The sequence below is a fragment of the Mus caroli genome, unplaced genomic scaffold, assembly GCF_978045245.1.
Source record: "Mus caroli unplaced genomic scaffold, Mus_caroli_1 scaffold_16, whole genome shotgun sequence".
NCBI lineage: Eukaryota > Metazoa > Chordata > Mammalia > Rodentia > Muridae > Mus > Mus caroli.
Genome location: NW_028227271.1, coordinates 28,589,859 through 28,601,632, shown reverse-complemented (window position 1 = coordinate 28,601,632; position 11,774 = coordinate 28,589,859). Strand labels below are relative to the sequence as shown.

Sequence of the window (11,774 nt, the reverse complement as noted above, 5' to 3'; positions counted from 1 at the left end):
CCCAGGAGAGAGAGGTTTATCTCTGTGGGATCAGCAGTGCCCTCTTGGAGTCTTACTGAGAATGTCCAGAAATTCTTTCATGTCCATCACAGGGCTCTGGAACCCCAACCTCCCAGCTGGTCCAAAATCCAGATGTCTAAGCTGATCCCATAGCACTAGAGATGTTGTTTCTAGCTATATGCACCCCACTTTCATCACAGGTGGGGCAACCCAAAGCAGTGTGTATGCCCATGTTGCTGCCCACTTTTATACTGCCTCGTGAGGCCCTTTTCCAACAATTCCTCACTAGTTTCAAGGTCAGCCTGGGATCTGGATTCCTCCAACACTTGTCAGTGTCTCTGATCAGGCAGACAAAAAGCGGCTCTGCACTGACTCTTTGCTTGAAACCCTACCATACTTGATGATGCTGGCCAGCTCCATGCCTCTTCCTAGTTTGTAACTAGTCCCATGTTCCTCAAGGTGTCTTTTCTTAATTTTACTAAGATACACATATCAAAACACTCATCTTGAAGCCATATTAAAGTGTCTAGTTCAGTGGCATGGGCTCACTGGCCCTGTGGTGCCAACATTTGTGAGAGACCAAACGGTGGGAAACTAGACCCTCAGTAATTCTCACCCTGAAGATACGCTGACCCTTTGAAGGGAATTATGTCACCCCCTCCTTCATTGCCTCCACCTGGCGCCTGAGACTGCCAGCTTCACTCCCTCCTTCACTTGGCACCTAGAACTGCTTAGATTAAGACAGCTTCACCTCCTCCTCCATGTCTCCCTTTGGTGCCTGGGACTGTTTATGGCACTCCAAGATAAACTGCAGAATGTTTGAAGGCTGTCCGGGACTGTTAGGGGGCCGACATTCCAAGATAAGCTACAAGAAGCCTGTAATCAGCATTCGCTCCAGATGTCCATCCCTTTCTCTGCATTTTATTATGCCCCCTCGACCCCTCCCTATTTTCTCTCACTGTGTGCTTATAATCAGGCTCCTAGCCTTCATTAAACAGACCTTGACAACTCTTTGCTTGGTCTCTATCCCCTTTCTCCGCCTGCTTCTCTTGCAGGCCTCGGTTCTCCTCGACCCATGGAATAACTAGGTCCTCCTGGATGGGAAAAACATTACTACTGACTGCCTCCAGGTATCTCCTAGCACTTGGCAACCATGTTCTTGGGACATGACTCCTCTAAGACCTTTCTACAGCTGCCATTGCACAGGCCTGTCTTCTTGTGACTCACCATAGCTTCCTAAAGGTCCCTCCTGTTACGTGTACCATATTCTTCTTCCTTCTTATGACTGGGCAGTATCTCATTGTATGTTGTCCTGATCTATTTTGTGTTGCTATGAAAAGAAAGAAGTTTTTTTTGTTTTTGTTTTTGGTTTTTTTTTTTTTTTGCTTGTTTTTGTTTTGTTTGTTCTGTTTTTTAGCTTATAATTAAGCTGGTTCAGGAGCAAAGTAGTTGTGTCTGCTGGACATTTGCAGATAGAATTCAAGAGAGCTAATCAAGAATCAATTCTCTGAAAGACCTAACCTTCCTACCAAGCTTCATCTCTTACTGGTTCCAGCACCTGCCAGCATCAGGAACCAAACTTCTCCCATTCGGACCTTTGAGGGACAAACCTCACTAGCCACAGCATAAGTGTGGACCTGATGTGTACACACCATGTATATACACTCCTCCAGGGATGGGCATTAGGCTAACCTTCACCTTTTGTTATGGATGCTACATACAAAGGTATGCACTGACTGTATTCATGAGTGACTGCCTAGCCAATGCCCTGCTTTCAAATATTTTGGAGTGTAGAAGCAGACTTCATGATATAATAATTGGTTTTTTATTCCCCCACAGAAGCTGCCCCATTTTCCTTTCCCTCCAACAGCACAAAGCTTCTGATTTTTTTTTTTTACCTCCTCAGTTACACTGTCATCCTCCAACCTCTACCCTCGAACCATCACCTTCAACTTTCCACTCTCCTACTGACGATCTGAGTTTGAGCCCTGGGTTCCACAGAGTAAAAGAGAAATCCTGTAAGTTGCCTTTTGACCTCCATGCGTGCACCTGTCACATGAATGAGTGCATATAAACATATATTATTAATAAATTATGAGTAAATTATTAATTAATCAATAATTACTTAACAAACACAATTTTAAAACCCTTCCTATTTTTAAGCCTCAAATACCCTTCCATTTATTTAGGCTGCCTTCATTTCTTTCATGATTTAAAAGTCCCAGGCTTGTGCCACCTTGCACCTTGAACTTATTCCTAGGTGTCTACTTCTTTAAGTTATTGTAAAAAGAACTGTTGCCTTCACTTCTTCTTTCTCTTCATTGGCAGTCTAGAAAAAAAATCACTGGCTTGGTGTGCTGACCTCATATCCTGCATTTTGGCTGACTTTTCCCACTCAGCTCTTCCTACTTATTACAGGACCTTATTGATGGTTATGCATTTCCAGGTAAATCCTTTAATAGTGGCTGTGGAGAGCAGGGTGTGGAGAACACACCTGTGATCCAGCACTGAAGGACCTCAAGTTCAAGGTCAGACTGACTTACAGAGGATTGGAGGCAAGAGCCTGAGAGCCTTGTGGACAGAGGTAGTTCTTCTCCTTGGCCAACAGGTGGCATCTTCTCCCCCAGTTCAGGTGGTTATCTCTGCACACCTCCATACCCTGATCTCTTCTTAATGGACACCATTCCAATTGGGTAAGATCTGCTCTAATAGCCCCATTTTGTTTTAGCTAATAGCCCTGTGGCAATACATCCCAGACACTAGGTACACTCAGGACTCAGGGTTTCAACACATGAAGCTGCAAACTTTGAAGGGAACAAGCTGTTTGTATTTTCATCAGTTGTGTATTCTTGTTTGTGCTGATTTGTATATGCTTGGCACAGGGAATGGAACTATTAGGAGGTGTGGCCTTGTTGCAGTAGGTGTGTCACTGTGGGCATAGGTTTTAAGACCCTCATACTAGGTACCTGGAATCAGTCTTCCCATAGCTGCTTTCAGAATAAGAGGTGGATCTCTAAGCTCCTAGGCCCTATGTCTGCCTGATGCTACCGTATTTCCACCTTGATGATAACTGAATCTCTGAAGCTGTAAGCCCACCCCAATTAAATGTTGTCTTTACATGCATTGCCTTGGTCATAGTGTCTGGTCACAGCAGTAAAGCCCTAACTAAGATAATGTTTCTCTCTCTCTCTCTCTCTCTCTCTCTCTCTCTCTCTCTCTCTCTCTCTCTCTGTGTGTGTGTGTGTGTGTGTGTGTGTGTGCGTTGTGCGTTTTGCTTTATTTTGTTTGTTTGCAGAACTGGGGATTAAACCTCAAGTCCTATGCATACTATCACTGAGCAACAGCTACAGCCCTGTGTGTGTGTATTCATGTTTTTCATTTTCTACATTTTTTCAAGACAAGATCTGCTAATGTAACTAGGCTGATTTGAACTTGCTGTGTGCCCTAGGATGGCCTTAAACCTATGTTCCTCCTGTCTCAGCCTCCTGAGTACTGGAATCACAGGCATGTACCACCTTATTTAACAATGTCACTTGAAGTAGAGATTCACATTAGATAAAAACATATTGATTTTTACTTTACAACATAAGTAAACAGGACTTGCTGGATTCTTACAGTGTTTCCTTTCACACAAATATAGACCCTGAATGATCCACTTTGGTGGGGAAAGGAAAATCACTTGTTTTCTTTGTGAATAAAGAATCTGATAGAGATGGGAAGGCAGTGAGGATGCTGAAAGTGGGAGTGATGGGTACCAGGCAGACTAAGTGAGAAGACCGAGTGAACAATGCAGCTAGAGACACAATCGGTAACTACAGCCACATGTAGTCCTGGATGCAATAATGGGGCTGGAGTTATGAAAAGAATGGAAGGGACAGGAGATTGGGTGGCTATGAAGCAGTCATTTATACCGTGATATTGGATTCCTGGTACTGCATTTTTTAAAATCACAGCTTAAACAAAACAGAGAGCTGACCCTAAAAATTATGAGAACCAGGGGCTCAGCAGTTAAGAGCATGGACTGTTCTTCCAGAAGCCTGGGATTCAGTTCCAAGCACCAATATAGCAGCTTTCTGGGTCTCCAGTCTAGCTGAACCTGAAAGTCACAGGGTTCAGTGAGAGACCTCCTCTCAAACATCAAGGTAAAGGCACCATAGGAATGAGACCCAAGCTTGACCTGTGGCCTACACCCATACACACACACACACATCAGGTGCAGTGACCTTTCCTTTCATGTCCATTGTTGGGATCTCATGCAGCCTGAGACCTTGTTCTTCTCAACCATACTTAAAATACCTGGATGGCAGGTGGTGGTGGCACAGGCCTTTAATCTCAGCACTCAGGAAGCAGAAGCAGGCAGATCTCTGAATTTGAAGCCAGCCTGGTCTACACAGTGAGTTCCAGAACAGCCAGAGCTGTAAAAAGAAACTTTGTCTTAAGAAAACAAAAATAAAGACAGCCAAAACCAAGAATTACCAGGTCCCCAGGAAGCCCAGATTTTCCAGTAGAGTTTCATAGGAATGAAAATGCTGATGGCTTTGTCATTTCTTAAATCTGGAATCCTGAGGCAGAAAGTAAAGGCTGTGAAACACTCACATCCTATACCAGCTCATGGAAAGCCCTGGCTTCCTGAATTCAATGCAGAGGAAACCTCAGCTGACCTGTAGTCTCCAGCCAGCTATGTGAGCTGGGAATATGGGAATGGTGTACACTCAACTAAGTACTGTTCCCTAAGAGGCTTGAGTGTGTGTCTGTGAGATGGCAGCACTCACTACAGGTAACTCTCTTAATGTGCACCCCTGGAGGAGTCCATTGTGTTGTACTGGGTACCATCAGCACCATGCCTGAACAGTGCAGAGCCAAGGGATCTAAGGACTCACATGGATTCTAACCTACTGCTAATATTTGGGGTCTGTGTGTGTGTGTGTGTGTGTGTGTGTGTGTGTCTGTGCAAATCTTTGCACAAAGAAGCCAGTGGAGACTGTCATATCCCTCAGAGTCAAATTTACAATGTGATGTCCTGTCTACATTAGCATTGGGATCCAAAGTCTGTTCCTGATATGGTATGGATTTGGTCTAATGCTGGAATTATGTAAATTGGGTGCCGACATATGCATGAGTATCCACACGTAAGATGCTGAGGGCCCTTGCCTCCAGTTGGTTTAGATAGGTAGATAAAGTTTCTGAGGGCCAATGACTGAGCAGAGAAACAGAGGTGGGACTTTAGGATTCTCAGTCTAGAGAAAGAGAGAGGAAGGATGATTTAGAACTACAATGCTATAAAAGGAGTAAGGTTCAAGTCTCAAAGGTGCAGAAGAGAAAGAATACAAGAGATGTTAGAGCTAGGGAAGCAAGGCCCCAGCTCCCCTCCCCTCACTGCCCCTAGGGCAGCAAAGGTAGAGTATAAATTTTAGTAAATAATAGCTACGGAGTATCAGAGGAAAGGTGCTATCCATGTGAGCGTTTGAGAGTGGCCCAACAATTGAGCTGTTTAAGGCATATTAAAATATAAGGATGTGCGTGTGTCTTTCATTTGGGAACCCAGAACATTGGACAGAGGAACTCCTGCCACCGACACCAGGTTGATGTAAGTAGGATTAATTACCTACTGCAACACTTATAATTATGTGCAGAGCCATCTCTCCAGTCCCATAAATATTGGTTGTGTTAGTTACTTTTGTATTGCTCTGGTACGACCAAGGCAACTTTTAGAAGAGCCTGTAGTAGATGGTTTTTGTGTGTCAACTTGACACAAGCTAGATTATTACCCAGAAAGAAGCCACCCTTAAGGAAATGCCACCTCCATGAGATCCAGATACAAGGCATTTTCTCAATTAGTGATGGAGGGTGGGAGGGTCCTTTGTGGGTGGTGCCATCTCTGGGTTGGTAATCCTGGGTTTTATAAGAAAGTAGGCTGAGCAACTCAGGGGAAGCAAGCAAGTAAGTAACAACCCTCCATGGCCTCTGCATCAGCTCCTGCTTCCTGCTCTCCTTGAATTCCAGTCAGGACTTCTTTGGTGATGAAGAGCAAGGTGGAAGTGTAAGCAGAATAAACCCTTTCCTCCTCAACTTGCTTCTCGGTTATGATGTTTTGTGCAGAAATACAAACCATGATTAAAATAGAGCCTTACAGTTTCACAGGGTTAGTGTCTATGACCATCATGGCTAAGAGCATGGCAGCAGGCAGGTAAGGGTGGAGCTGGAGCAGTAGCTGAGTATTTGATCCACCATGAGGCAGAGAAAGCCCATTGGGAATGGTGTGGATTTTTGAAACTTCAAAGCCCACCTGCAGTGACACACCTCCTCCACCAAAGCCACACCTCATAGTCCTTTCCAAAACACTCCACTGAACTTGGAACCAAAATTCAAACCTGTGAGCTCATGGGGTCCATCTTCCTTCAAACCCCCACATTTATTAACTGGTAAAAAAGAGAGAAGAGAGGGACAGTAAAGAGAAGGAAGGGACAGGAAATAAAGAATGAGAAGACAGGCTTGAAAAGAGAAGTGACACTTTGTCCCACTAGGGGGATGGTCTTCAAGGGGACAGTCTTGAAAGAGAGACCCGGGTTGAGTCACGGATTGAACTGAGTTGCAGCTCCAGATTAAGGCAGCATTTTCTGAGGTAAAATGGATCTAGGTAAGGTCTATAAGGTCTGCAAAGGTGGCTGGTCCCAAAGTAGAGGACACACAAGTTGTCCTGATATCTCCAGAGGAGAAACTAACACACCAACACCATACCTCTTGTTCTCTCTCTCTCTCTCTCTCTCTCTCTCTCTCTCTCTCTCTCTCTCTCTCTCTCTCAACACACACACACACACACACACACACACACACCCTTCACTGTTCCTTCATCTGTAAACCTTTTGGGAGGGACTGCACACTCTGCTCCACCTCTTCCTCCAGGCACCACAGTCCGGGTGCACTGGGCTGTGGCAGGGCAAGCTAGCAGGCTTTCCAGGATTCAGGCAGGGCTAAGGCTCCAAAGAGACATGACATGGCTTGTCCTGGTCCTCTGGGCATCCCTGCTGTCTGTGGAGCTTGCTCGAGGCATGGATGTCAGCAAGGTATCAGGTAAGGCCTGGGCAGGGGTAGAGGGGGATGGGGCAGGAATAGAGTGGGGGTTCTGAAAAGTTTTGCCCACCCACCACTATGTGTTCTTGTTCATAGACCGAAACCTGACCTGCTTCCAGTGCTTCAATGTTCAGCGAGAAACCCAGTGTCACCCCATAGAGTGTCAACCCAATGAAAAAGTCTGTGTGAGCAGAAAGGTTCTCCTTTACACAAGTAAGTCTGTTCTCTAGCCTGGATGTCTCCAGGACCACTGGCAAGGCTGGGTCCTGGTTCCACACCCTCAGGCCCAACAAGTCCTCTAGGTGATGGACAGTGCAGAAAAGTGTGGTCAGACTGTGTCTTCTTCATTCTCTCTCCCAATTGCCATATCTATTCCTATGTCACTGCTTCTAGAACTCTCCCCAGGACAAAAGCTCTGATGTGACATTGAATTCCCAAGGGAGCCAGTCAGTCAAGGATGATTTTTACAAGACCACCCATTCACTTGGGGCATCACATGGGGTTGCTGAGGCAGTGGGACCTTAGTTAAGGTCAGGCTTCAGATAATGGGAAAAAGGCCAATATTACTTGTCCCATCTCCACAGAAAGGAGAAAATAGGAAAATGTCCAGATCTGTTGTGAGCACAACCATGGTTGTAGTAGTTGCTTGGTCCTGGATCTAGTATCCTAGGATGCTGCAGATCACTCAAAGCTACCTCCTAGCTGAGTTAACCGTCCTGAGCCTTGTTACAGATTAATTCTTATACTTTAGGCATCTCCTGTGTCCTCAAGCCTATTCCTTACAACAACGCCTTGCTGGTCTAGAACAAGCCCCAGAAGGAGAGGTACAATGTGAGCTTTAGGCAGGGAGACCTGATAGACAGTCCTTTGCAGTAGCACCCACAGCACTGAGTCCTGCCTCTGACTGCCTCTTACTGTGGGGAGCGGGTGTGTCGGCAGTCCCAAAGGCGCCAGGGACTGCAGCTAAGTCATATGACTTGCACCTGACTTCCTCATATTAACCACAAACATCGTGAGAGCTGCGCAGGTGTACCAGGTTACTGGCGAAGCCATTTTGGTGGAGATATGCTCCTGCTGCCCTGATTAGCTGAAGCTGCGTACCTGGTGAAGTGATGTGGCCTGCTGTGAGTGGATGGGAACTGATAGTATATAAGAATGAGAGGCCCAGGGCTCGGGGTCTTTCGCCTACATCTTACTGAAGTGTTTCCTCCTGTGTAGTTATGGCAGTTTGAAGCCACCATTTCCCAAGTGGAATTTTCCCAAAGAGAATAGTAGGTTTCCCAGGGTGAGGCCCCTGTTCTCATCAGGGGCAGTCGTGCCCCTAGGGTCTCTTTTTCTTATCACAGTAAAGGGATTTGTTGTAGTTGAAGATTTGGAAGCTAAGGGACATTGTGCAATTTTCTCAAGTATATTCCAGGCTTTCACCTTTTCTCAACCCACCCCCAGCTTTATGTTCAGTTTATCTGGAGCTGGAAGGTAAAACTTGTAGCTCTGTGCAGGGAGTGGACTCTCAGGACTCCTTTGGGTGCTAAGTGTTCTGAAAAGATCTAATGCACTCATGAAGGGAGGCCTGTTCTGGGCTTTCAAGGAGGCCACAGGATCTGTTAGAACATCCTTAGCCATCCCAAGTTCTGTGCCACCAAGCAATGTACTTTTTGGCAACCAGGCCTCTTCTACTTTTGCTTTTGACAATCCTAGATCAGCTGTGTCTGCTGCAGAGAACTCTCGGCTCTTTGCCATATCCCAGGTTGGTGGTGGCTCTGAGTAGCAGAGTTCCTGACCCTCTGTGGCTCATGCCTCTGAAAGGACTGCAGAAGGTGGCCCAGCAGGGCCAGGTCCAGCCATGCACACTGGATGCTTGCCCCATTTCACCCCTCTAGCCTCAAGGTTCTAGGACCACATGCTGTCTCTTTTCTTCTGCAGGTGTAAACGGAAGAACTCAGATCAGCAAGCGCTGTGCCACCACTTGTCCCAGCTCCAGTGATTTCAATCAGTTGTCATTTAGCAGTATTCAGGACAGGATCATCAGAAAATGCTGTTCAACAGATCGCTGCAACAGAGCACCTGGGAGTTGGGAGGGGTTCTGGTCCATACTAGGGAGGCTCCTCCTGCCAATGGGTCTGAGTCTCTTTTGCACCCTGTTGTGAGGACCATTGTCCTGTGATACCCTGCCCCAACATACACATTCTTCTAGCATCTCCTGTCTTCCACTTCAAATCCCACCTTCATCCATTCCAGGACTTGCAAGGCAATGCTCTGTCCCTGGGGCAGAAGGGAGGACACCATACCCTTTGCTGAGGACTCAGCAGTCTGCTCCTCCCTGACATCCAAGCCCAGGAAGTAGGAATAAAACCCTGCTGCTCCTCATGGAGACAGACAAGAAATATTTCCAGTGTAGACCACAGGCTTCTTTAAGAAAGCCCTTGAAGACCTTAGGCACACTTTCATGCACTATGAGTGGCAGGTGGGCCTGATGAAGCCAGAATTACAGCTACACTCTGACACTGTTCCACATGTGTCCATGTTCATGAACTTGAACTGGGCATCTCACTCAGACACAGTAACTTGCTTCCCCACAGCCTGGCTCCTGCTCCTTTGATGTACCTCTGCCCCAGGGACTCATCCCTCTTCCAGCTTTCAGTACAGCCTTCTATGGCTAGAGCAGCCAAGATCTGCATGGAACCATCCAGTCAGGAGACAGACTGTTATATTCAACATAGAGCTGTCCCTGAAGCCTGAGGCCTAGCATATGGTGAGCATGCAATCCAGACTCAGATCTGGAGCTCTAGGAGGGCTCACTGGCCACTGTATGAGGAAGGGGAGGGGACAGAGTCTGGAGTGCTACAAGGAGAAGAGAGAATGCCGAGGTGGTGTAAAAATCACAATGGTTAAAGCTTCACTGCAGAAAGCGAGGCCTGCCTCATGGACATTAGGTGTTTACCTGGCCTTAGAAGAGTCCCTGAGTAAGGTCAAAGGTAAGGATCACGGAGAGGGACTAGGAGACTGATTGACAGTTTAACTCTAGCCAGGCTTAGTGGGCTCTACTGGGCATGAAGGGGCTTTCCAAGAAACAAGGAGGTTGCTGGAAGGCCCTTGGTATTGGACAGATGTACTACTATAACCTTGCTGTGACAACATGACGGGACAGCAAAAACTTACAGAAAATGTATTTGGTGCAAGGTTTCACCCTGTCATGCTGGGGAAGGCCCAGTGCAGCCCAGCTCCCTGCAATAGGAGTGTATGGAGACACTGCTGATTTCAGGGTAGACTAGAAAGCTCTGAGGGGAGCTTGGACCAGGGTTCAGGAGGAACCTTCAAGCCCTATCCGATACTTCCTAAAAGTTTCACAGCCTCCCAAAATATTCCCACCAGCTGATGAATAAGGATTAAAATCTGACCCTAGAAAGGACATTTCTGATTCAGTCCCTAAAACAAGTAAGCCTAAAGGTGGAGTATCTCATTCCCAGATGCTTACATCTGCCCACTCCAGTCTACACATCCCTGCCTGCCTCCCTGACCTGGCTCTCCAGGATCCTGCACCACAGTCTCAGCTGAGGTAGTTGGGGTGGGGTGCATTACAGCCTCCACCTAGCATTCTGCAATTTCTTCCTAACCAGTGATTGACATGTCCCATAGCCTGTAAGTGGTCTGGCATTTCGGTTCCCTGGGTGCCAGATTAAACAAGACCTTCTCTGCAGTTATGAGCTTCACACTGTGTTTTAGCCCCACTCACTCCCCACACTGGACAACTAGTTAGGGCTCTGAGAGTCTCTAGATACAAGGTTTGGGCTATCCTCCTTGGAATATGCTAAGCAAACAGGTACTAAGAGGAACATCTTGCCATGATAGCATGGGCTGGGTGGCTCCTTGGAGATGAATTCTCCTGGAAAAGATTACATGTAAGTGCTACCCAGGTCCTGTACTGGTGAGGGAGGTATTTGAGATGGACAAGGGCTTTCTCAGTCCAGATCTGCTTGACCCAGGTACTAAGGTGTGAGGCAAGCAACAGTCATCAAAATCAAATTGAGACAGATGCTTTGGAGTTTTCTGTCTCACATCAATGATAAATAAGAATATGGACACATGAGTGGCCGAATGGAGGGGAGCCAGGGAAGACAATGTGAGGAGACCTGTGTGGGGACATATTTAAATAAGAGTTATAGCTAGAACGAGGCAAAGATTAGGGTAATTTTCTTGAGATGAATTAATCCTCCAGATGCTGCATTGGTCAAGCTCCGCCAGGAGATAATCACACACTTCTTGCCCAACTGGGAATAATCACATGGTAAACCCTCCTCCTGTCCATCTCTACCTTACTTCCTTAGGTCCTCACTTTGACTCTTGCTGACCACATTCATCATGGCAGGCGCTGCCAGTCACAGAATTTGCAAGTAGTGCTGGTCAACCACTTTGGCGTTTGTTTGCTGGTCACTAAGTTATTCTCTTTGTTTTCGTGTTTACATGATCAGATTATAATTTTACTGTAGGCCTTTCACCTTCACTACATATAGACAGCTTACTTCTCTATCACTGGGTGTGTTGGCCCTTAATCAAGCTCATCAACCCAGTCTCTGTATTAGTAACTCTATACCCTTTGGAGTTGAGGCCTAAGTTCCTTTTCTGGACAGAGTAAGCAGCTACTTGGTGATAATAAAACTGGATCGGTGGTCATGTGCCACATATTATACATGAGGTTAAACTAA

At 46.4% G+C, this 11,774-nt stretch overlaps 1 protein-coding gene across 1 annotated transcript; it reads left to right on the top strand.

The window, feature by feature from the left end:
- The first annotated feature begins 6,911 nt into the window (after nucleotides 1-6,911).
- LOC110289061 (lymphocyte antigen 6L-like) lies at nucleotides 6,912-9,218 on the top strand. The gene is made up of 3 exons (XM_021155263.2): nucleotides 6,912-7,071; nucleotides 7,168-7,284; nucleotides 8,995-9,218. Exons 1-3 carry the CDS (start codon nucleotides 6,990-6,992, stop codon nucleotides 9,216-9,218), a joined length of 423 nt encoding a protein of 140 aa, XP_021010922.1. The 5' UTR covers nucleotides 6,912-6,989.
- The last annotated feature ends 2,556 nt before the right edge of the window (nucleotides 9,219-11,774 follow it).

Coding starts and splice junctions, on each gene's coding strand:
- LOC110289061 (XM_021155263.2), top strand. CDS start 6,990: ATGACATGGCTTGTCCTGGTCCTCTGGGCATCCCTGCTGTCTGTGGAG. Junction 7,072..7,167: donor GGATGTCAGCAAGGTATCAG/GTAAGGCCTGGG, acceptor TCTTGTTCATAG/ACCGAAACCTGACCTGCTTC. Junction 7,285..8,994: donor AAAGGTTCTCCTTTACACAA/GTAAGTCTGTTC, acceptor TTTCTTCTGCAG/GTGTAAACGGAAGAACTCAG.